The sequence below is a fragment of the Eptesicus fuscus genome, chromosome 4 (genome assembly GCF_027574615.1).
Source record: "Eptesicus fuscus isolate TK198812 chromosome 4, DD_ASM_mEF_20220401, whole genome shotgun sequence".
NCBI classification, from domain to species: domain Eukaryota; kingdom Metazoa; phylum Chordata; class Mammalia; order Chiroptera; family Vespertilionidae; genus Eptesicus; species Eptesicus fuscus.
Window position 1 is genome coordinate 105,978,971 of NC_072476.1, and position 25,490 is coordinate 106,004,460.

The 25,490-nt window shown below is 38.9% G+C and overlaps 2 protein-coding genes across 2 annotated transcripts in view; both read left to right on the forward strand.

The window, feature by feature from the left end:
* FYB1 (FYN binding protein 1) overlaps positions 1 to 7,202 on the forward strand; it is a 79,140-nt gene extending 71,938 nt beyond the window's left edge. Inside the window, exons 16-18 of the mRNA XM_054715306.1 lie at positions 3,995 to 4,028; positions 6,194 to 6,225; positions 7,010 to 7,202. Of these exons, the coding sequence (XP_054571281.1) occupies positions 3,995 to 4,028; positions 6,194 to 6,225; positions 7,010 to 7,032 (89 nt within the window). The 3' untranslated portion in view covers positions 7,033 to 7,202. The remainder of the gene's footprint in view (positions 1 to 3,994; positions 4,029 to 6,193; positions 6,226 to 7,009) is intronic.
* Positions 7,203 to 20,755: 13,553 nt separating this feature from the next.
* RICTOR (RPTOR independent companion of MTOR complex 2) overlaps positions 20,756 to 25,490 on the forward strand; it is a 95,800-nt gene continuing 91,065 nt past the window's right edge. The window contains exons 1-2 of the mRNA XM_054715305.1: positions 20,756 to 21,223; positions 21,392 to 21,439. Of these exons, the coding sequence (XP_054571280.1) occupies positions 21,175 to 21,223; positions 21,392 to 21,439 (97 nt within the window). The 5' untranslated portion in view covers positions 20,756 to 21,174. The remainder of the gene's footprint in view (positions 21,224 to 21,391; positions 21,440 to 25,490) is intronic.

Genomic DNA, 25,490 nt, shown 5'->3' on the forward strand with positions numbered 1-25,490 from the left:
TGGTTTTAGTTCTAAAACAACACATGAAGAAAAAAAATTTAAGTTTAGAAATTTGAAGTCCACCTTGATGTGAATCCTCAGAAATGAGAGAGATACCTACATAGAGAGAACGTTCTATAAAAGTAGGATAATATTATAATAATTTATATTCAGTATTATACACTGCATTTTGTTTTTCCCTTTTATTATATTGTGAGCATTTTCCCTTGAAATTGGACATTGTTCTACTTGCCTGGGTTAATCTACACAATATGATTTTATTGTTTTGTAAATTGCATGAGGCCAAATGGAGTAAATTTCACTTTATATCCGGACTTGCTCACAACACATCAAATAATGAAGAAATAATCAAAGTGGTCATTTTTATCAAGTGAAAAAATGGAAACTATTAAAATGAAGACATTTTCCATTTTGAAGATGACTTTGTATTTCTTTCCTCAATAATCTCATGTTCCCATCACCCCTCTGCAAGGTGAGTCATTAGTCCTGGGACACAGCTGCACTTAGCAGGCAAATGTTTGCCGAAGACACTGCTGGCACAGTCGGGGGCGGGTGTTCCTTCCTTAACGAGCTGTACCCCACCACATATTTCAAAACATTTGTTTCAAGCCACTGTGTTCCGCTCTATGAATGTGAGGTTTCCAAATAACAATTTCATATTATGTGTGAGAATCCCTGCCAAAACCCACAAGATTATAGGGCTAACCAAACATGGCAGCCATTCCACGTGGTACAGAAACATAAGGCAGTTTTTATTCATTTCATTTGCTTGTATTTTTTTAATATGTTTTTTATTTACTTCAGAGAGGAAGGGAGAGGGAGAGAGAGAGAGAAACATCAATGATGAGAGAGAATCGTTGACTGACTGCCTCCTGCACGCCCCACACTGGGGATCGAGCCCACAACCCCCGGCATGTGCCCTGACTGGGAATCCAACTGTGACCTCCTGGTTCATAGGTCGACGCTCAACCACTGAGCAACACCAGCCAGGTGCTTGCATTTTTCATTATCATTCCTTTGTGATGGATGTACATAGAACATGTGAGCAAAGAGAGTATTTTTGTACTGCAAAAAAATTATCTCTAGGAACTATAATGGAGAGATTATATAAAAAATCACAGCAAGTCACTTGTTTTGACACTGCCGTGAAGCATGCTTTTAACCGAATGAAGTTTTAGCAGAGGCTTTTTAATGTACTAGACAGCAAAAACTATGCAGTATTAAAAGTCATTAACCCAGTAAAAATGCTATTTAATAGTCATTTTGTAGCTACTAAGCCCCCAATTATCACATCATCCCAGGGAACTGGAATAGAGCAGCAGAGTGCCATCCCACACTTGATCTCCTGGATACAGTTTTCTTTAAAATATTCACAGTCATTGATGTTTATGTATCAAACACACAACAACAACAAAAATGGAACATTCTACGAAAGAGAGGATCTAAGAGAATATAATTTTTGAAATTTATTTTGTGAAGTCAGATCATTAAGCTGTGTCATGAGTTATTAATTTTGGTCAAGTAAAGGACGGTTTTAGTGCTTAATTACAGAGAGGGTTTTATTCAGGTCTACACAGTTTTAGCATAATTGAGTTTTAAAAAATAGATTACCTAACAGCACAGGAAACAAAAAACCTTTTATTTCTAAAAATCATGATTATATTCTCTGTTTTTACCTTTATTACTATTAATCTTCTAAATATGTTTTAAACCAGAAATATATTTGATGCCAGAATACTTCCAGTCTCTGACAACACTATAATTTCTTACACGTTTCTCTAGTTTTCTGTCTTCTAATTTTAGTTCAGAGCATCTATAAAGCCCCAACAACTCACAATGAGATTGACATAATGGTTAAAAGCTTTAGTTTATATATATGTCATTATTTTTCCATTGTTAACTTAAACATGAATCTATCATGCGGACACAGTTGTATTGTTTCCCTCCTCCCCCAATGTGTTTTAAGAGAAAATTCAAAATGAAAATAAAACCACAAATTTTAACTAATAAAAAAAAAAGTTGGTGACTATTTCCATCTATGGAGAACTATTCCCATTTGATTCTGGCCCTGGACATAATAAGTACAGATAAAGACAGATTTAGTTATTGGAACCTGACACAGAACCACAATTTTTTCTTAAACCTTGTTATCTGCACCATTTTTCTCATTAAAGAGACACATAAAGTTGAATTTGTTAGAGATGAGCTTATCTCCCTTTAAAAACTGTGTTAAAACATGATATATACCTTGTTTAATGTCTCTTAACATGAAATGAGTGAAGGAACTGTGATATTAAAGACTACCCCAGTATGATAAGTTTTAGTTGTTCTTACATTAATAATTTGCTACTTTTGCTTTGTCTGAAATAAAAAGAAGGTATAAAATGGTCTAATTTTTCATACTCTGAATAAAATATTACTTTACTGTGCTCTTATCATTTTGCAATATTCTTCACTACTTTTATACTGAGGGAATTCAAAAATAACCTTGATTCTTTCTTTTTCAAGTATGATTCTTATCAACAGTTTTCATTTGAAGGTGGTGAATTTCTTGAGAAAATATTTTGGTGAAGTTTTTTTACCCTGGAATATTTCAAGGGAACGTTTATTTTTTTTAATTTTAAGCTACAATTTAAGTTGTATGATCCTAATTTTTAAAAACCATGTGTTTTCATGTGAAATCAATAGTAATATGACATCAATATGTTTATAAGTTGATTATTATTTGTGTAAATCTTTGCTTATGAGCTTTCTGGTTTATTCTTTGTTACACATCTACTTTGATTTAGAACCCAAACTACAGCTGAAGTGGATCAAAGCCAATAGATTGACTCAGTGAAAGAAGTGATTTAGAGGCTGTATTGACAAGGCAGTAAATGGTACTATTCTCCAGCATACAACAGAGTTCAGGCAGTAACACAAAACTAATGTTTTCAAAGGTTAGTAATAGTAATGAGATGTCAGCAGACATTTTCTGAAGAAAATAGTCTATATTTTTTCTAAGAGTATTTTTACACTCTGAGGGGCAAACAGAAGGTGCTCAAAAAAGTTGTGGGGTTTTTGTTTGTTTGTTTTGGTTTTTTTGCTTTCTTGCATAAAATATGGTCCATTTCCTACTGAACCAGGGAATTACTAGGATCCCTGCTATGTGTTCTTCTGTAATGATTTGTTCCATGACAGATGAAAATGCAACTATTGAGACTGTCACCTGGCAAAAGCAGTAGAGGAAGGTCCTTCACATTGAAGACAGAAAGCCCTGAGGAGACCGTTCAGAATGCACATTCCCCCAAGTAGCACTAGGTAGCTGGCATCTGAAAGCAGTGCTGATTCTGCCCAGTATACTAAAATTGGAAGTGTTAAGTCTTAGATATGGTAGTATTTAAAATACCTACCTGTGAACTACTTTTGTAATTTGAGAAATTATGCTTACTAAATTCTTCCTATGGGTCACGTGGGTGACACCTTAAGAAATAGACTAAAATTTGGAAGAACTTTGTACTACAACCTGCAGTAGTTTAGAGAAGGGAAAAAAATATATTTACAGGGGAAAGGAGGAAGGATTTTAAATGGAGGAAAAGAGACATGTTGGAGTGAGAGAAAGAGAAAAGTTGGAGAGAAAAGAAATGAAGGAGAGGAAAGTGAACATAAGAAAAATGGGTCATATTTGAAGATAGACATACAATTATTCAACATATTTTGTTATGTTAATACTAGTGGCCCAGTGCATGGATTCGTGCACATTGAAAGAAAATTAGAAGAAATATTTTAATACTAGAGGCCCGGTGCATGAAATTCGTGCACGGGGGTGTGTGTCCCTCAGCCTAGCCTGCACCCTCTCCAATCTGGGATCCCTCTCACAATCCAGGACTGCTGGCTCCCAACTACTCACCTGCCTGCCTTCCTGATTGCCCGTTTAATTCAATTTCTTAAAGGAAGAGTAAAGATTTTTCAAGTCTGCACTACTAATAAGATTCATTTTCTTTTTCTTTCATAGATGGTTATGTCCTTCGGAGTTACTTGGTGGACAAGTAAGTTCATTTTCTTCTTCTGTTATACTTGTAAAGAATTTTATGCTTTGCTTTAAGAAAGATTCTTAACATCATTTAAATAAAATAACCTACTGAACTATCAGAAATCAATTTTAAAACAATATGCTATACTATTGTCATACTAATGTCAGTACCCAAAATCCATAATAAAGTTTAGGTTTTCATAAAGTGTCACTTTAAATAGACAAGAAGCCCTTCTCATTCACCATTATACAGTTCACAGTTTTCTATGTTCATTGGAGACAGACATTGCAAATATTGGAGACAGGTCACAGCCTCGAACACTTTCATTAATACTTTTCATTTCACTTGCTCATTAATGCAATTGGTTGAATTGAATTAATCAGGGGTCAATTATTGTCTACACAGTAGGTGTTAATGTCACCTATTAATAGTTTATAGTTGGGCCCTTAATTGAGGACTTTTCTTTACTCAAACCAGGCATAGTAGAGTATGAAGTTGTCTTTTTTGGAGGCATGCCAGAGAAAATGTAGCAATCAATGATTCTTCTATTCTTATGAATAAGTTGTTGTCACTGTCTGGTGGCAGTATGCAACAAGAGTCCCCCCAAACATTGTGAGATTCTGTTCCAAGTAAACCAGTGCAAGAAATGATTCCATTATCAGGCTAGGTCCTGTTCCAACACAAAGATTTACAGAATTCAGCTTTATAAAATAAGTCAAAGAGGATTCACACACAGACTATATCCACAAACACCCTGGCACCAATCAGAAAGAGGGAAATCAATGTTAAGGGCTCTGTCTGCAAACTAGTATAGACTCAAAATAAAAGGAATCATACTACTTTATTTTCTTCAGAGCATTAATCACGGTGCTGGCATGGGGTTTCTCAAGAGATTTTATTATATATATAAAAACATAGAAATTTCATGGAAAGAATGTGTGGTAAATAAGAGGACATCTTCCCCAGTGATTATTAGGGGTGATTAAGAGAGACTTTAAAAAGAGGACTCTGTAAGTAATTATTGGTATACCGCCCATTGAAATGAATACTTGATAAGTTTGTTAGTGGATAATAGGAAAATCTGTCCTCTCTGCATTTGTATCAGATTTTGCATTAGCCAAAGCCTCCCTCAGTCTCAGAGAAAGGATCCAAACAGAAGACATAGGAACTCAGAGCATCTGCCATGGTTGGCAGCAGTCTGAAGGGCCTGCTGCTGCTTCATGAGAAAAGCTCAAAGCTAGAACAGGAACCAAATGTGGGTCTGGTCTGCATGACAAAGTCACCTGACATTTCTGGACTTTGAAACTGTGTCCTACATTTCAAGGATATATTAACATGTATGATACCTTCTATTTTACTTGTGTGAATACCGTTTTCTCCTCCATTAGATTATAAGCTTCTTGAAATCAAAGTTTGTGTCTTCCTTGTATTTATATCTCCTGGGACATGGGAGGCACTCAGTCTGCGTGTAGAATAGAATATTTCACAAAGGGCCAGGTAAAACCTAAAATGTGTCAAAATAGCCAGAACTAGTATTATGAATGTTGCCTATCACTATAAATATTTTTTAGAATTATATAACATAAGAATCACCATACTAACTACATCTTGGCTACTTATTTTATAACTAATATTTATATACTTTAAAATTATGAGAAACATGCAAAATGATGCATCTGTTTTCTATGTCAAGTATTATATTCCATTCAATATTTGAAGTTCAAGTGAAAGTATAAATCTAATATTAACAGATATAATGAATTTGTGGGTTTTTTTTTTATTATTGTAAACTCCACTGGTTCTAATACCCCATGATTTTCCAGCTTGTTTAGTTCAACAAACTCTTCTTACCAAGCTCAGCTGTATGCTAGGCTCACTACTGGGTCTAAACATGAGGAAGGCATGGACTGTGCTCCTGAGGCGTGTTTCTGATTACTGTGTGTATGGTAAACAGAAATAAATTGGGAAGGTGTTTTTTAGAATGAAAGAGGATTAGTTTAAGCCAAAGAAAGGAGATGCAGAGGAATATGAAATTTCTCCCCATTTATAAATGCATAGCAACTTTTCATCTTTAAATGCTTTGTGTCATATAAAATTATATTATTAAAATTTTCATCTAAATATTGCTTTAATGTTAAGATATTTTCTTTAAAAATAAAATTTCTTTTCTACAATTACAGTGATGGAGAGATCTATGATGATATAGCTGATGGTAAGTCTCCCATGGCACTGACCACAGAGAACAGACAGTGAATCTATTGTCCTGTCAAATTCTAAAAATAGCTTGCTGATTTATTAGAACCTTCCAATCTGATCAGAGTTTGAATCACTTGAAAATGTTAGAAAAGGTAAATGTCCTCATATAATGAGAAAGAATATTTTTGCACATAACTGGAAATTAAGGGAGAATCTCATTTATTTTCTTTGAAAACAGAAGTAGAAAATAGTTGGTGAATTTTTTATTATACCATGAATCTTAATAAGAATTGTTTTTACCGACAAAATATATGTGTACCTGGTATTCATTTCATAGCCTATAATACTCACTAGTGTTTCCTAAGCATTATATATTCCTAAATTATTATCTAAAAAATTAATTTCAACTGACATGAAGCATAGTGTTAATCATGTTGCCTTTTAGTCTTCTTTTAAACTTATTCTTACTGATGTTTACTATTCCCAACCTCATTCAGAATGCCTACCACAAAATACATTTAATTCAGTGGCAAATAAAAGAAAATAATCCCCAGTTTCATTTTGTTAGAGAATAAATTTGTCCATAAACTTTATTGGAATTGAACACTGAGCAATAAAAGTGAAATAAATATATGGCCTTCCATGTAACTACGTTGTTGTTTTTTTATAAAAGAAGCCAATTGTACTTTTTAAAAATTTTAAACCAGGAGCATATGCATCGCCCATATTTCCAACCTTGGAATACTGAGGGGGTATATGTTTTGTATAACCACGTTTAAATCTGCATTTTTTTCTTTCAGGTTGCATCTATGACAATGACTAGCCCTCAGCTTCGGTCATTCTGCAGTGTTCACTTGATGCCAGTATGAAGTCTAGGCTTTAATTGGCATACGTTATTGGTTATCATAGAAAATGAATGCACAGAACTACTTGTTATCATTTGTTGTAAATTCTGAGTATCTTTATAAAGTTTTAACATTTGGACTTGGAAAATGACCTCTCTGTTTAATCAACATCTTGGAAGACTACATCAATGAGATAAGAATTATTAAATATCCTATCTCTGCCTCAGCTAAAATTATGAAGACACTTCTTTTAGACCATCAATAGCAACCCCCCTTCCAAAAAAATAATCATTTGAGAAGAAATGACTGTGTTGTCTAAAGATATCTGAGGAAGAAAAATAAAGAAATATTTACAAAGGACCCACAAGAAGAAAACTCGTTTGCGCCTCTAATTGTGACTATATCTTATATTCTCCTTCAAATAATCTGTCTTTAAAAAGGCTGAGCTCTTGTCTCTCCAGAAATTATAATAGTAGCAGAACTTTTGTACAAAGTTTGCCCCTATTTGTTCATTGTGAATATGTGTTAATTATTTGATAAGAATGTATGCGTTTTGGTATGCACATCTAAGATTAAAACTGTAGAAGGATCCGAAGGTTTCTTTTTGCAGATTCCTACACTAGCCGCATATTCTTGTGTTCTGTTTAAAGTGCTCTAAGTGGAGTAAAAGTGAGGCTTACTCTAAAATTATGCAGAAGGAATGTGGACTTTGAAATTGCCCTTTTATGGTGCATCTTTACGATGAAGACTTTTTAAAAAGTTTTTGTTGTTTTTCAATTACCTCTATGGAGTTTTTGAAGAAACCGCTTTACTGGAAAGTTGGCCAGCAGAGGGAGTACAAATTAACCAATCCTAGCGTTCATATGTTCATATTAGGGTGTTCCTATTGATACACCGTCTTCCCAAAGCAACCTAGAATCAAAATGCGAAGTGTCTGGGTCCCAAATGCTAAGAACGCTAAACACTATGATACAAAATGCAAAATCCTAACTCCCAAGAAAATTGCTTCTGAAGAGTGACCCCATGGAATTGAAATAATTTCAAATGGTTGTAAAGGACCTCAAAGCCTTCGTATGGGTAAAGTAGGATTTCCATTAGATGAATTGGAATTTGAAAATAGATAATCAACTTCTACTGCTCAATTTACACATTCTGGAAGTGTGAGGCCCCCAGATGAGAAGCCACTGATCTCAAAGATCCCCCCAATTATGAAATATTTTGATGTCTACCTTTTGATAGGGAAACCAGTCTAAGCTCACATGATGAACTGAATACCAGGGCCAGAATGTTTTCTGTTTGTTAAATTTGGTAACAAGTGTACATAATACACTGACAGTATATTTCCAGTGTTTTTTTTTTCCTGACTGAGAACAGTATAAATTCCATAGAGTATCAGTTTTTTTTTAATTCCAAATTAGATCAAGGGAATATTTTAAAGTTTTGGTTTATACACCAAGAAATAGACTCACACACCTAGGAAAGATTTATGTAATAGGTTATCATCTTAATATAAAATAAATATTTGAAGTATGAATTCTAATGTACTAAATATTACTTCTGTTATAGTTTTATGTTTGGGATTTGGTCAAGTAAGAAGAGCAACAAATGAATAACACCTTCAGCAGATAAGTTTGCCTCGGACTTCATCAAGAAATCTAGGCCATCTGCCTTTCTCTCCTGTAACTTCATGCCACATCTGCAAGAGTCTTTCTCTAAGCCCTTCGTGACCTCTTCTTGCTTCAGCCTCAGAGGATGGGGTACCTCCTGTTCCAGGCCAAACTTCCCTCAGTGCTCCTGATACTTTGCCTCCGATTTTGTGGTAGAAATTGAGATAACCAAGTGCAATTTCCTTCGACTTCCAACAACATTCAACCTTAGCCCCATATCCAAACACTAGCTTAGAGAAGATGTTACTTCTCAGATTGATAGCCACAAGCTATTTCTTCCTCTTGCTGCTCCCAAGTTTTCTTCCTCCACAGTTAATTCATTCCCTTTCCCTTTCCATTTCCCTTTCCCAATCTCTCTCTCTCTCTCTCTCTCTCTCTCTCTCTCTCTCTCTCTCTCTCTCTCTCTCTCTCTCTTACACACACACACACACACACACACACACCTCACACACACCCTTTCTAACCATCTTTTCTTCCCTCCTTTTCTTTATTTTAACTTCTCCCATTGTACAGATTCCCTCCTCTAGGTTTACAAATACACTGAAGTCTTTTCCATTAAAAAAAAACAGCAGGAAACCTTGCCTTGAATCCCAAACATATCTCCCACTACAGCCCATTTCTATCTTCCTTTCTCATCCTATTGTCTTAAAATTGTAGGCTCATGTGGCAGCCAGGAGAATGTGCCTCACAGACCCCCAACCATAGGGAGCTTCGTTGACCAGAGACCCCAGCTTCTGCACTCTGAAATCCATCACCCCAGCTGGGCCAACACCACACCTCCCACAGACTGCTCCTGTGGAACCAATGACTGGGCCTGGCTGGCCTGATCCTGAAAGATACAGAGCCCTCCGGTGGTGACTTGGTTTGAAGACCACCCATCAGCCTTGCTAAAGCTTCCTTACCTTGCATAACACTCTGAGACACTTCTACCCAGCCATCCCTCCCTTCACTGGGGTCAGACTGGCATTGTTCTCTGGAGGTTCCTCCAGCCTTCCCCAGCTTCCTCCCCATTTCCTCTCACACATGTACTTTTCTCAGGAAAAAAAAAAAAAGTATTGCACTTTCACCCCATCTTGGTGTCTGCGAACTGGACACAGTACAGCTGAAGAGTTTGTTTATAAAAATACACATCTTCCTCTGCAGATCAACTGAATCAGACTCTCTGGGGAAGGGATTTTTTTTTAATCAATTTTTAATTAACACTAATATGAGTTCAGTGCTTAGCCACTAAACATCTTCAGCCAACCAGATGTGGACCTTGGGAGTAAATGCTACTACTCAGAGTTATCTGCCTTCAGGCCCAAATGACCAGCCTTTTGACCCTCACCTCACTTATCACCGTCCATGAGCCAACCAGGAAGAGCATGACCTGTGCCAGATGAATGAAGCTGAGACAGACCCTGAAGGAGAAGACAGCTGTGCTCTGCAGACCACACTCCCCTCAGCAGGGGATCCAGCTGCAACCAGCAATTCCCCCCTCCCTTAGAGGGGGTCTGGCAGTCCATGTCCACAAATGAATGGGAAGGTCACAAAACTGAGACCAACATTATGGACACCTTTTTCTAAAAAATTTTACCATGCAAATTAGAAACATGGTATGTGATAGCCAGATGGGAAAATAAAAAAGGTCCTTTTTATTTTTGTTTTGAGGAATTGTCTTCTAAGACAGAAAAGACTTGAGCTTCATCATAAGTTAATGAGAGGGATCTAGTTGAGAGGGGAAGCTGAAAACATAAGAGAGATGCGATATAATCAGAGATCTAAATTTCTTGCAAAAGTTAGATTTACAATTTTTCTCTAATTGTTTCTTGATACATCTGTAAAAAGCTAAGCATTATACTGGACATACCATACGGACTCAAATATTATCACTTATTGTTATTGTTATGACTAATTTGAAATACTTTCTGATGCTGCCTCTATTGTCACAAGTGTGCCACATATTTAAGGGTTCATTTTAGTGACTGGTACATCATTTCTCCTGCCTCCTGCTTCAGATGACCAGCTAAGGTATGTAACCTTAAAGTCTGAACTTCGCTAAGACTCAGGATCTTCATTTATAAGGTATGAAAGTACCTCCTTTGCAGGGTTGTGTATACTTCAGCATTGAGTGCAGTGTCTGACACACATTAACTATTATCATCACCCTGGTTGCTATTTGCTATTACGCACTTTGAACATGTCAATGTGATGGAATCCTATTAAGATGAGCATTACTTCAATGGCGGTAAACTTACTCTAAGCCCTAATTATTCGCCAGCTGATACTTGAGAGTAATATAGAAACACTTAACATTAAACACAATAAAAATTTAAAAATAATGAATAAATGCAATGTTTGTGCCATGTCCAGTTTCTACATTTGAGTATTAGGTTCCTGTGTGGCACATCATTTTTTATTTGGTATTTCTTGCAACTATACTGTAGGGAGATAGTTGTCAAAGAGATATACATGTAGATGTAGATATATGGAGAGAGATGCACCATGCCAAGGTACATTTTGTTTACATATTAAACACATGGTAATATTTTTCTTGAATAATTGGGTCTTCTATTTTTTCTTGCTCACTTTTGATAGAGACATTGGTAGAGAAATGGTTCTTTCCTACAAGAAACATCACAATGCCAACATGATAATAAATGATAAATGGCAAATAATATGTATCTTTGGTATGGGCACAACATGGTGGGGACTGTGACAAACAGAATATAAGTTCTCTGCACAGGAGTGAGGGCTAATTCAGCTAGCCATCTTCTGGCCCTCTACATCCCCCTCTCAAACCTTCTCCATTCTGCTCTATGCCCCCCAAGACTAACCTTTAGGGACTGCCTCAAGAGGCTCCCTTGACTTATAAATTCCAGTTTCATTTGGCCAATGAGGAGCACTAGCAAATCATCAGAGGGACAGGAGAGTGAGTTTGAGATATTCCTCCAGCTTCCTCCTTGAGGTACCATCATGAGCTGGCTGTGTCCTTCACCCAAGGTCACAGCTCTGTCAGACAGACTTCTCCACTTGCTGATGCTGGGTTCCAGGTCTACTCCTTCCTGTTCCTTCTGGATTTGCAACCACTCCCTGACGTTACCAGTTCCAGGGGACTGCTCTTTACTGTGTGGTTTCCCTACACACATTTGCAAGCAGTTTTCAAATTTTCAACTTGAGTGTGCCATTCGTTTCCCATCCGGGATCTACTGATACTATGAGTCAACTGTGATGGATTGTGGGTCCAGTATTGAGAGACTCTTCAATTTTTCAAAAGAACCTGATTATCAATTTATATATATATGCAATTCCTACTTTTTTATAAACAGTTGATTTAATTTTTCTTAAGTACACTATTCAGACCAAGCAAATGATTCCTGTAGGCCAGATTTGACCCATGAAGTGAGTCTACAACATCTGCCCTTTATAATGGGAAATAAATCAGATCAAGCACGGCTACTCTCTAGCTATCCAACTCACCAAGAATGAGGAGTCTTTCTGTGTGGGTGAGTGATGTACAAAATTTATTTAGTGTTTAGGACAGCCAGATTCCATTTCCATTGGTAGCAGCAAATGAGACTGAGAGGTCTAATAGGAATACAATCATAAAAACTAATGCTGCTGCACACAAATTCCTCAGCATCGGGATATATTGCAAATGCCATGGCCTGCAACCCAGCAGAAGTTTAAAGTCAAATTGTGGTTTGGCACTTTCCCAATAGCTAATATAGGCTGTTTGTGGCCAGGTTCTTATTAGCAAAGGAGAGCTAATACCTAAGACCACCAATGAATGTCAGCCCTCTTGTCTCAGTTCAAAAACTTTAAGTTGATGAAGAGTTTTATGCAAGCATGTAAACGATCTCTTTCCCTTCAAATTCATGATCTAACACATGTCAGCAGATACCAAAGCTTGACTCTCCATCGCGTTTCTAGCGGCAGCACTGAAGCGTTTAAATGATGATGAAATTTGGTTTTTGTGCTTTAGCTAAATGATGTGCTTGTCAGAGCTTCACCCTAAATGGGAGAAGCTATGTTAAGAAAAGCACTGAAATGCTGTTGCCACCCACATGCCTCAGGGGACCAGGGTTGTCGTTTGGTTTCTCTTCTTTAATACATACAGACCTAGCAGAGGTCCACCAAGCGATGATGGTTACTAACCTCTGAGAACTAAATGAATGTACAGGACTAGAAACCAAAACCATGAAGTATTCAAGGACACATGAAGGTTTTTACGCCTTCTTCCAGAAGAGAAGCAACACAAACATCTCCTCTTCCTTAGACAGCGGTAGAAGCAGACGGACTAGGCAGGTTTCTTAGGTTGGGTTCCCTAGAAGTAGAGCTTGAGACTGGCATTTGTGTGTGAGGGATTTGTTGAGGGGCTCACCCAGGAGAAACCTGTAAGGAGTGAGGAAGCAGGATAGCTCAGGGGAAGGAGTTGGGCAAGGACGTGGGTCCAGCTGTAGCCCAGCCTCAGCCTGGTTCCAGAAGGAAATACAGAAGCAGCAATGGCCTCCTTGGGTCATTGGCACTGAGACAAGGGGGCTGGGCTGCACCTCCGAGGCAGTCATTGCTGCCAGAGGCTTCCTCCTCCTCCAACCTCAACCTCCTACGTGAGACATCTCTGAGCATCATTGCTCCTTTGGTCTGAGGACAATTCTCTGGACTAAGGTGCAGCCGTGAGCTCTAGCTGCCAGTTTCTACAGCACCTAAGGAATGGGTGCATTGGCCAGTAACTTGATAGGGGTAGATCAGAAGTAAATTGTCTGCAGAAATAATGGTTCTCATGTTAAACAGGAAGAGACATAAAATTGTATGAACCAAATCCTAAAGCTGGCCCTCTTCACATCGTAAGTAGAGAGAGTGCACTCTAAAATAATGATAAAGAGTATAGTACAGTCCATACATAGACCAGTAACAGTCATTTATTATCATTATCAAGTACTATGTGCTATGCATAATTGTGTGTGGTATACTTTTATACCACTGACAGTGCAGTGTGTTTATTTACACCGCCATCATTCCACCTACATGCATGTCTTGCACTACAGTGTTACAAGGGCTACCACATCCATAGGCAACAAGAATTTTCCAGCTCTATTATAATCTTAGGGGACTACCATCATATATGCTGTCTGTCATTGACCGAAATGTCATTAAGCAGCGTGCAAATGCATTTCTTCAATATTTCTCTCTGTCCTAATCTCTCTCTCCACTTTTCTTGGGACTCTAATTGCAGATATTTTAGATTGTTGGATTTTTTTTTTTTAACATGGGTCACTAAGGCTCTTTTTTTCCCCCAGTCTTTTTCTTCTCATATTTTTTCTATTGGTCTATCTTCAAATTCACTAATCCTTTTTCTTTTTTAGTGTCCCATATGTTATCTTCTGATGGATTCTTACATTTTGATTTTGATATTGTATTTTTCATTTCTAGACTTTTCACTTGATTCTTTTCTTACAGCATACATTCCACTATTCAGAGCCCCCATCTGTTCACTCATTATGTCCCACTTTCTTTTTAAATCTTTGACTATATTTGTAAAATTCTGTTAATTCCAAAATCTGTGTTATCTCTGGGTCTGTTTTATTGACTATTTTTTCCTCATGCCATACATCACATTTTCCTGATTTTTCACATGTAATACAATTGTATTATATGTTGGACATTATAAATGTGTTTGAGAGTTGGAATATTGTTGCTTTCTTTTTAATGAGTTTTGTAGGATTTCCCCCTTCCCCATTCGTTGGTTACTTTATTTGCAGATCATACTGACCCTGTTGAGACTTGGTTTTAGGTTTTGTTGGATGTGTCTATAGTAACCTTTATTTTAGGGGTAGTGCAGCTTTCCCCCTAAATGATTCTCTTTACAGGGTCTCCAGCAACCCTCTTCCTAAATAATAGCCTTTGGGAGGTCTTAACTGAATGTTCAGAGTGTTCACCACAGTTTCTGTACTTGTTGGTTGGAACTCTCATGTCTCTTAGCAATCTGCAACTTCTGGACCCTCCATTCAGTTCCTATCTCCCAGGAGCTGTTCTCTGCCGGGCCTCACAGTCTCAGCCTGTGGTTACGCAGCTTAAAACTCAGCTGAATAATCAAGAGGATTCAAGTACCGATTTCTGGAGCCGAGCTACTACTCTGTCGGCTACCTCCTCTCTAATATTCTCAAATGTCCACTGCCTCCTATGTCTGATCTTCAAGCTTTTTGTTTTTGTTTTGTTTTCCCTTCACCCGGTGAGACTGGTGTCATCTGTTTGATTTCCAGAGCTTCAGTTGCATTTTGAAAGATATCCTCAGGAAAAAGCCCGAGAGAATTTGGAGTTCACCTTGTTCGTTTCTTTTCTCTCCAGGTCATAGTGCCATACCATCCATTGGCCAAAACCTAAACACAGTTGTTCAGATATTTTGTATAGATTAATAGTTGTCGATTGTGAGAAATCAAATCCAACACCTATTTTCCAACATGAATGAAAACAGAAATTCTTCATTTAAAAAATAATTTCATATTTAGCTCTTTTATATTCTATTTATTATCATCAATATCTGAAGTTCATGAGATATAATTATATTTATTTTTATTTCTTATTATTATTCAGGATGACTTTGTCCTATGAGCTGATGATGTTTGAACCTGAGCTGTTATTTGTTTTGTCTTCATTGGTGTAGAGCCCAGGACTTCCCTCCAGAAAGGATTTGTAATTGCTACCACTAGGAGCTAGGGGGCGCTACCAACCTGGGTCCCCTTTGGTCCACTCCTAGGACCCTGGGCTTAATGCAGAAGTCTCCCCTTGCGCTTTTCTGCCTCCTGGTCCTGGCCCAGTCTTCAGATCTCAGGTGTGCTGTTGGCACTTGTCCTCTAGACAGCTCTGCTTTTCCAGTTTCCCATGTGCTCACTGTCCCTTAACTTTTAGTGACTTTTTCTTTGTTTTATGTTTTTTGACGGAGGAGTTTGGGATGTTTCTTAACCAAGAAAAAAAAAAAAAGGGAAAAAAAATATTTATTATATACATGGACAGTAGAGCTGTCATTTGGTCAGTAGGTTAAATTGTCATGCATCATATAAGGTATCTTGAGGGAAGATTGGGAATTCTGTAGTTCAGAGGAGCTCAGAACACTCTGTCAGGAATCCTTCCCACTTGGGCACGGGGCCATATATCATGTCCAGGAAGTGGATTTAAGGAGTGTGTTTTATAGCCTCCTTCTCAAAACAGACACATGGATTAAATAGAACCTTGCAATGAAACTGCATGTATGTAAAATAATGAAAGCACAAGCACAAAATTTTAAAATGTGAAAGATCACATGCTTCTACCCCTGGTATTAGCACTTTATCAAAATCATTGCACACAAAATAGCCACAATAATTTAATCAGACATAACAAGGTCAGCCAAATTTTTAAAAATTGAATTGTTCTTTGAGACGTTGGTTAATAAGATAAAGCTATCTGATTAGCAAAATATTTAAAAATAAGCATTCAGAATATGAAGATAATTTTCTATATCTTTTTTCAGTGATGTTAAAAGCCATGCATAGTGAATCCATTACTTTGCAAAAAGAGACTTCTTTTTGGTAACAGACAAAAAGGTACATATCAGGGGGCAATATAGTGGCATTTCTCGCTATGCTAAAAAAGGCTGGGAAAAAACCAAAAAAACAATTTGTTGACAAAACTAAAATGCAGTCACATTTGTCAACTAAGATGGAAACAGGAAAAGAAAAGAAAAGAAGCTGAAGATTTGAAGAAAAAGGTATTTGAACAAATAGGTATTATAGAAACTTTTCTGTACAGGTAGGTGAAATATAGAAGCTTCTACACTTGTCTCAGCTTACGGTGTTTGCTAAATTCTGTTCAGTAACGAAACACACAAATAACTACTTTTCTTCTGTGCCACCAAAGTGAATATGTACCAAGGAATGTGCACTGTTATCAGTAAACAGCTTCTTAAATAAAAGCAGTGTTTTATGAAAAATCGAGGAAGCAGCTGCTATAAATGAAATTTAAGAATTAGGGGGATTCACAGAAGAACAGAGCTAGTGCCACATGTGATAGTTTTATACAATAAATACCTTTAAAATACAGTTTAATTTTCACACATGTTGAAAAGAGAAGGGGAATGAAAATCTTTCATACTGTATAAATGTTTGATATTTATTTAGTGGCAAACTTTTTTCATGATGGCTGGTAGCATATTTTAAAAAATATTAATCTTTCCCTTCAAAGTAAATGTGATAACAATAACAAAGAACGATATTACTTATAAAAAGAAATGTGCTACAGAGCATTTATAAATATATATTTGAATACATTGCCACAGTTTTGTGATTTTTTTTTCTGAAACAATTAAAAATATAAACGTGTCAGCTCTATGATATTTACATACTTAAAAATCTTGGAAACATTTTCCTAAGCTGCTTAAAATTCTTTAGATTAAGAGTTTTCAAACAATTTGCTAAAATGTTTTAATGTTATGCCTTCCAGTTGGCTATGAAAACAGATTGACATTAAGAAAGATAGACATTTATTAGCCAGATTACATAAAAAAACCTTTGTATAACTGATGGATGGAATTGAAAAATGAGTATTAATGACTTAGAAACTACAGTCAATAGAGTAGTTCTCCCATTTTTTATTTGTATTTTGTGGGGTTTTAGCTACTAAATCCCAACATCCAAATAAACTTTTCTTAAAATTAAACTTTTGAGTTTGCTGTATTGCAAAATATTTAACAAGTAATTTAAAAAATAATGAAATATATTTACTTCCATTGCTTTTATTTGTGCCATTAGTAACATAGCATTAAAAATTATTTTTAACCATTTTTATTTCATATTCATGTTTTACTTAATGAAAACGCAAACATAGATGCATTGGAGGATGTGGACACATTTTTTTAATGAGATGCACAAACAAACAACTTTGATAGGTCCATTACTTAACAAATCATTATAATCAAACATATATAATTGTGATTTAGCATCACCAACAAAATTTCTCTAAAATCTTTTTCTTAAAAAAATTACACAAGTAAAAATTTATTTTAGGACAATAAAAGTGGGGAAAAGAAAGACTTTTAGAAATCACTCAAAATTCTACCAACCAAACAAAATCACTTGAAATTTTAGTGCATACCCTTCCAGATTTTATTTTGTAAGTATATGTATCTTCTTCTTGCCCAAACATAAGCTTTCCTTCATTTACTACTGTGTTTCTATAGGGCCTTTATACCTTACAGAATTTTAAAACTAAAATTTAAAGGATGGAAAATTTAAGGAACAACAATGGGAGGCTCCTTCCTGCTGTGGCCAAGGCTGGATCTTTATCAGCAACCCTGTGTAGCATTATAACGTTTGTTGAATTTAGCCCATCGCCTGTCATTTTAATGGCCTTTATCTAGATGTTAAATGTGTGGTTTAACTCTGAAGAGAAAGTACCCAAAAAGAGACTGGTCAAAGGTGGCTTTTGACTTGCTTTATCTTCACGTGGCCTATGTAATAGGGCAGATGATAAAGGGAACTAAGATTTTGGCAAGACTTTGTTTCTGTTCAGTGTTACCACTGTATCTGAAGCCAATAAAATTTGGTTAATAAACTGGAATTATCGGCTGTGTGCAGTAGGACAGAAAATAGAACCCAGGGAGTGACTATCAATGCAGTCATTACATCTTCTGAATCCAGCAGTTATCTCTTAGAGGTGTGGTCCTGGGCCTAATCTCATAGAACATTTTTTATCAATGACTAATACTATGAGAAAAAGCATTCATTCACACAGCAAATGAAACCTAGCTGGGAAATGAAAACTAAGAAGAGGAAGTCACATTCTCAATGACCAGAGTAGAATGAAAATGACCCAGAAAATTGGAGAAGTAGTAAGAAGTAAACAACATGAGTAAGACACAGGAGTGGGCTAAAAAAAAAAGGAAGAAAAACAAGTTTCAAAAAGAGGAATGGCTAGAAATTGGCAAGCATGGAGGATAACTTAAGAGATTTTTAAGAAATAACAAGCAGACTAGGGTCAATAATGGAGTGCTATTGTTTAAAAAGCAAACACAGCATTGTGAAGTGTATTCCTTACTAACATTTACCTAAACTCTTGCTTCTTAGTTGAGTGCCATTTGCAAACACTAAGTACTTGTTTTGTTTGTTTGTTTGTTTATTTTACCAGAAATGCCATTCATCTTAAGAACAATTGTGGAGAACACAGCCATTCAAGTGACTAAAACAGTAACAGAGGAAAACCTAGTCTCATTGTAAGATTGGAGAGGGATAATTTTTTTTTTCTTCTGCAAGAGATGGAGTAATTGAATTATGATCTTTAAACAGGAGCATACAAGTTATAAAGATGAAAGGCTGTTAAATTCAGGCTCTTCTGCACCCTAAGTAATGTAAAACTGGATTAATTGTACTCAACTTTTAGGAAAGACTGAAAGAGAAAAGAAAGTTAAATTGTATTAGGGAGGAGTTCACTTAGAATAGATAGGGATAAGAAAGACAGTTGGAAAATTGGAACAATTTAAAGAATCTGGTAGAATTTCCATTGATTTCAACTCTTCTAAAATGGTGAAATGTGGTGATACAAGGAGGGATGAAACACATTTTTAGCCAGACCTCAAGTTTTGTGATTTTTGCCTTAGAACCTAACTAAAACAAATCATTTGCACCAAGACTTAAATGCTGAGAGAGAGAGAGAGAGAGAGAGAGAGAGAGGGAGAGAGAGAGAGAGAGCTCAAGTTTATTGTGATTAAAATTATTCCTGGTGATGTCAGGAGATATTTTTAAAATGTACTCTGATTGTGTACTTGAATCCAAGTGCAATATCAGTGTCAGATATCTGATGCATATGTAATAAGAAAAGACCTGTAGCCTTCCCAGGGGAGTATCCTCAGGAAACAGGGTTCCTATTTTCCGGATACTACTCCATACTGCTTTTCTTTTTCAAACTTTCCATGTACAATTGACCTCTATTAATTATAGGACATTTTAAAATCACAGACCACCAAACAAGAACAAAAACTATATATATGTAGTTCCACCACTACTAAGGGGGAAAAGTCATTTAACCTTTTGATGTGTATCTTCTCAGACTTTTTTCTACCTACACAGATTATGTAAAATATTTTATAAAGTACACTTTTAATTTGGTATGTATTTTAAACGTTTATACAAATGGGAATTTCGTAATCTCTCGCTTGACTTAATAGCACAACCCCTACCTTTGCTCATGTGTTTCCAATTGTTCACTATTATTAACGACTGCAATTAGTATCTCCAATATTGGTATGTGTTTTTAAGCAAGAAGGGGACTGGAACAAAGCAATCCGGGCATTTACTCAACGAGCTGATCATATATCGAACATTTACTTGTGCCGGACTTGGCATGAACTGGACGCTGGCAAAGAGAGGTGGTTAAGGCAAGCTTTCCACGGTCGGTTACCTTTCCGTCTCTGGAGTAAAGACAAGGGTTGAAGAATAGGAGGCAACAAAATGCTCAGCCTGTCTTTAAAGTGAATCTGGTTGAAAGAAAAAAGTTGCTGGGTCAGGGGCCAGGTGCATGTACATTAATTAGCTAACGCAGTTTCTAGAATGAAACTCTCCCGCGTTAGCAATGGTTAAGCTTACACATTAAAAATATCCATCTACCACATTTATGTTAGCCCAGTTCCAGCAGCTACCCGGCAGAAAACCCGGACACAGCCCTCTGGGGCTCTCGGTCCCCGCGGAGAGGAAACCCCTACCCCGGCCTCCCGGCCTCCGCGGGCGGGACGCCCACCCCGCACCGCAGCCGAGCGGACCCTCCCCGACCCCTTCCACGGGTGGGAGCTCCCGCCGAGCGGGGCTTTGCAGATCCATGCCTGGCTGCTCAGCGCGGCGGCCGGAGCGAGGGCGGAAAACAAACTCTGTTACGTGTTCACTGGGTTGGAGCAAAGCGACTTTCGGAAGGGAAATGATGAATCGTGCGCAGCCTTTTGTTTTTGTTTTCAATAAAAATCATTTTAATGGATGAGTCAAGGGGTGGTGGCGGCGGGTGGGTCGTCCATCCCATCCCAGCGCTGGCAAGCAAGCGGGAGAGTCACGCAGGACGGTGTCAGCAGGTGGCCGGCCGGCCACGTCCCGGCCTCCTCCCAGCCCGCCTGGGCTGTGACCACGGCTCCCGCGGCGGCCGGAGGGGAAGCATGCCCTCCGCCGTGCACTCGCATCAATGGGATTCCCCTCGTGGGAAATGCCTCCTCCCGGCGGACCTGCACCCGGACGGCCGGGCGCGTCGCCGCAACGTCCGGATGCCGGAGGGGAGGATGCACGAGCCGCCGGCGGCATCCAGACCCCGAATCGGCACGGAGACCCGCGGACGCCCGCCCGCCCGCCAGCCGCCGCGGAGGGGCGGGGACGAGGCCGCGAGGGGCGTGGCCGGCGCGCGGGAGGGGACGGGTTCTCGCGCGATTGGGCGAGGTTTCCGGTGTTGTGACTGAAACCCGTCAATATGGCGGCGATCGGCCGCGGCCGCTCGCTGAAGAACCTCCGAATACGAGGTAAGCCCGCTGTAGCCCTGACCCCCGCCGCCCGGCGCCCGCCGCCCCTGGCCCCTGCCTGGCCCCGGCCCCGGGCTGCGGGGCGAGCTGGGCGCCGGCCGGGGCGGGGCTGCCGCCGCTGGCCTGTCCGCGGGTCCTAACTGGGGCTTGTGTGTGTGTTTCGCGCAGGGCGGAATGACAGCGGCGAGGAGAACGTCCCGTTGGACCTGACCCGAGGTAACGCGGGCGGCGCGGGCCCGGGCGAGGGTGCGGGGCGGGGAGGGGCCAGGGCCGCGGGCCGGGGGCGGGGCGGGCCGCGCGCGGGACCGGCGGGGTGCGGGAGCCCAGCCCGGGGCCGCCTCCCGGACCCATCCCCCTTCCCGGGGTGCCCGCTCCCCTCGCCCCGAGCGCTGCTCCGGGGCCCGGGGCGCTGTGAGTGCCGGGGAGACCCGCGCGGGACTCGGCGCCGCCGGCCACCCTCGGGGCTGCCGGGGTCCGGGAGTTGGTGCAGGCGAGTCCCGGCGCGCCCGGAGGGCGGTGGTGGAGGCTGTTATTTAGGCTGCGGGGAGGATGTCGGAGGGGAGAGCGACCACATCCTGCCTTCCCGGCCCCCGAGCAGAAGCGGGACCTGCTCGGTCCTCGCTGCCCGCCCGCCCGCCCGCCCGCCCGCCTGTGTTCTCCTCGCCCACCGCCACGGGGACCCGAGCGGCGGCCACCCGGCTGGAAAACCGAGGGGGGCGATCGCTGCCCGGCGTCCGAGGAGCGCCGCTCCCCTCCCGCCTCCCGGCCGGGCCGCCCCCTCGCCCCGGCCGCAGGTTCATTGTTTACCTTCGGCGGCGGCCACGGGTTTGTTTACACCTCGGGCGCTGCGGGAGCCCGGGGTGTATTTGTAAAGACCTAGTCCCGCCTCTGGCCCCGCGTCTCCGCTTCCCGTCCCCGTGCCGAGGTCAGCCGACGGCGTCTGGCCGCAGGGTTAGCGGTTGTGGACGAGGGTTTTCTGCTCTCTGCCCCGGTAAACAGGATTTGGTCTCCGCATTAAGAAGTTCTCTCGTTTCACACTGGCCGCAGCGTTCTTCGAGTGCCACCCGGTTCAGCTGCAGAATCGGTTTCCTTTTTGAGATCTGAAAACACTTTGGGAAGTTAAAAAAACAGTCGTAAACATTCTGCATCAAATTTGAAAAAACAACTTGGAACCTGTGTTGTATTGGCGTACTGTTATCTACGGTATTAGACGTGGGCTCATGGTTGAGGCTCATCCCTGTTTAAAGCGCAGTGCGTTTCTAATTGGTTTTTGTATATCATAATGTAAGATTACTATTCTATAAGCCAAGAGGCTGCTTTTTAAATTTAGCTACCAGCGTACGTTTTTGTAACAATATTTTATTCTGAAAGTTCAGGGGCTTAATATATGTGGGAAAAGATTTTTTAGTAAATTTCCTAACAAAAGAAGCAAAATTCCCACAGGGCTCAAAATTAGCATTTAGTTCTGTAACAGATGTCGTTTATTAGTGACTTAATTTATATAAATCACTAATTTGTATGTTTTAGATGGAGGTGAAAAGGTCATTTATTAGATTTTGTGTCTTAAAAACCTGCTTGGATGTGGTGCTAGAAATAAGTGACAGTTGTGCTTTAATTGAGTTTGCTGAGTTCCTATATAGTGGTTTCTCTGGCAGGTTTCTCTGGCAGTTCCTATATAGTGGTTTCTCTGGCAGAGTTTGGGGTTGTAAAAGAGCTATGTGCAACACAAATTTGGTTTGATGCCTTTGGTTTACTTCAATTTTACTCAGATAAACAGATAATGCTGTACATTTATTATTTAAAATACTATATTTCCTGAACATTTAGTAAACACTTATGTTCATAGGGGTTTCTAGGTAATACAATAAGTGCAGAAAATGCTATTTCTGCTCGCTCTGACAAAATGTACTTCAGTTTGTAAAGAATATACACAGCCTACTGAAACTGATTGCAAAAGCAATATACAGCTAACAGTGAGAGATTATATGAGAACAGTATTCCTGAATCTTAAGAAAGTTTAGAATAAAAAAAAAAGTAATCTGAGATTCATTATATAGTGACACTATTGTTTAAGAAATTGCTATTCTGACAGACATTTCATTGTTAACCAGAAGGCTTGTAGATCTAACATGAAGAAAGTTTATGAGGAATTACAATTTGGTAATATTTTGAGAACTGTGGGACACTGGATTGCAGCTGAAGGGCAGCTGTTTGTGGTTGGATTACAGTATGTTTAGATAAAGTTTAGGTAACCAAAAGATCTATATTTATAATGGTGAGGCAATGTTTGCTCTCATTCTGATTTTTTTAATGTAACCTTTGAGAAAGTCATTGTGTGGCTATCTAAAAAAATGAATTTTAAAATAAAGGTCATGGTCATTGTAATTCCTTTAGGAAAAGAGAGCAGACTGTACAGATAGTTCTGGGTTGTAATCTCAGTTGTGATACTTAATAGTTAGGTGATTTGGGGAAAGTTATTTGACCTTATTAACTCTTGGTTTCATCTCAGAAAAAAAAAAGATAATTTCAAAGAGTTATTAGAATGTGAGAAGTAAAAGACTAGTGCTTAGAGTACTCAGCACAGGACCTGATACTTTGTGAGCAGTAATGTTAACTAACTGTTAGTTGCCCTCCTATCAAAAATATCCATACCACATTTAAAATATTTAAAATGATTGTTTTGAATATTACAAACTTGCTAATAAGGAATTAGGGTATTGAAGTTCTCCCTCTCTTTCTCTCTCTTTTTTTAAATATATTTTTATTGATTTCAGAGAGGAAAGGAGAGGGAGAGAGAGAGAAACATCAGTGATGAGAGAGAATCACTGATCAGCCGCCTCCTGCACCCCCCACACTGGGGATCGAGCCTGCAACCTGGGCATGTGCCCTGACCAGGAATCAAAACATGACCTCCTGGTTCATAGGTAAGACACTTAACAATTGAGCCATGCCAGATGCGCCTTTTTTGTGAGTCATTAAATTGGATGTAAATGAAGTAGAGTTCTTGAATATAACAACTGTAAAAAAGTAATGTGAGATTACCAGTAATTTAGGTATAAGCAAAGAGCAATCTATTAATGAACTTAAGGTAAAATACGATACTTAATTTATAAAACCTTAGAATTTTTCTCCCTGACTCCAGAAAATTTCCTAGTAATAATAACTTGGCTAGTCTTGCAAGCTTCTTGAGGCATACGAGAGTTTTAAGATTCTGTTAAAAGATGTTGATGGATAAATTTCATCCTAGTTTAGGAACTTCATTGTAGTAGATCTTATGGGCAACTTACTGGTTAATTGTTGCTTTCAGTTTTGTCTGGACAACTACCCTACTTAATTTGTGAAAATCCCTGATATTTGCTATTGGTATCATTAAATAATCTCAGTTTTACATGCCAAAATATATTTTGAACCCATATGCTTTCCTTAGCTACTTCTACTGCAAGTATAGTGTATTTTTTGTCAGTGCAGTTGTGCATCTCTTCCTGGTACTAAAAAAGACAGTATTTTTCCTGTGTAAGCCCTTCCTAGTATAATTTAATTATCATATTCACAGGGAATTCTGAGGACATGGACACACTTATATTCAAATGTAATTATGAGAATATAATTTATTTAAAAGTATTAAGGGTTTTTTTGTTTATCCAACCCTTTTACTTTTCCATTAGTAAAAATTTAAAAAAATTATTTTAGTTGATGTTTAATACTTACAAAAGTAGGAAGGTTTTTTGAATGATGATTTGAGCAATCACTTTTTGTTTTCTAATTTCTAGTTAGAAGCTTACTCATGTTATTTACTCACTTCAGTTAGACAAAAGTATTGACTGAATGCTTATTATATACTAAATGCTGAATTAAGTGCCAGAGGAATAAAGTTGAGGAAGATGGTACTCCCTTTTTAGGAGTTTACTGGAACAGACATAAAGAAGTGTTTACAATATGGAACAATAAATTAAGTAATCAAACTGTTTCAGGAGCAGAAGTAGCCCAGAGGAGAGAATGATTAAAGATCTGGTTGGTAGAGGATCAGAGAAGGCTTCACAGAGGGGTTGGCTTTTTGTAAGAACAGTCATGGACAAAGTGGAAGGAAACATGGGCTCTACACGTTGGGAAAGTCAAGTCGAAAATCTGTAGGAAGAGGAGCTGCCTAGGAGACCACCTTTACCGTCTGAGAGGTGATGGGGGACTGAGCCAGGACGTTGGAGACATAAATGAAGTTGAATATATATTGGAATGGAGGATCACCTAATTTATTCTTCAGGTTCCAGAT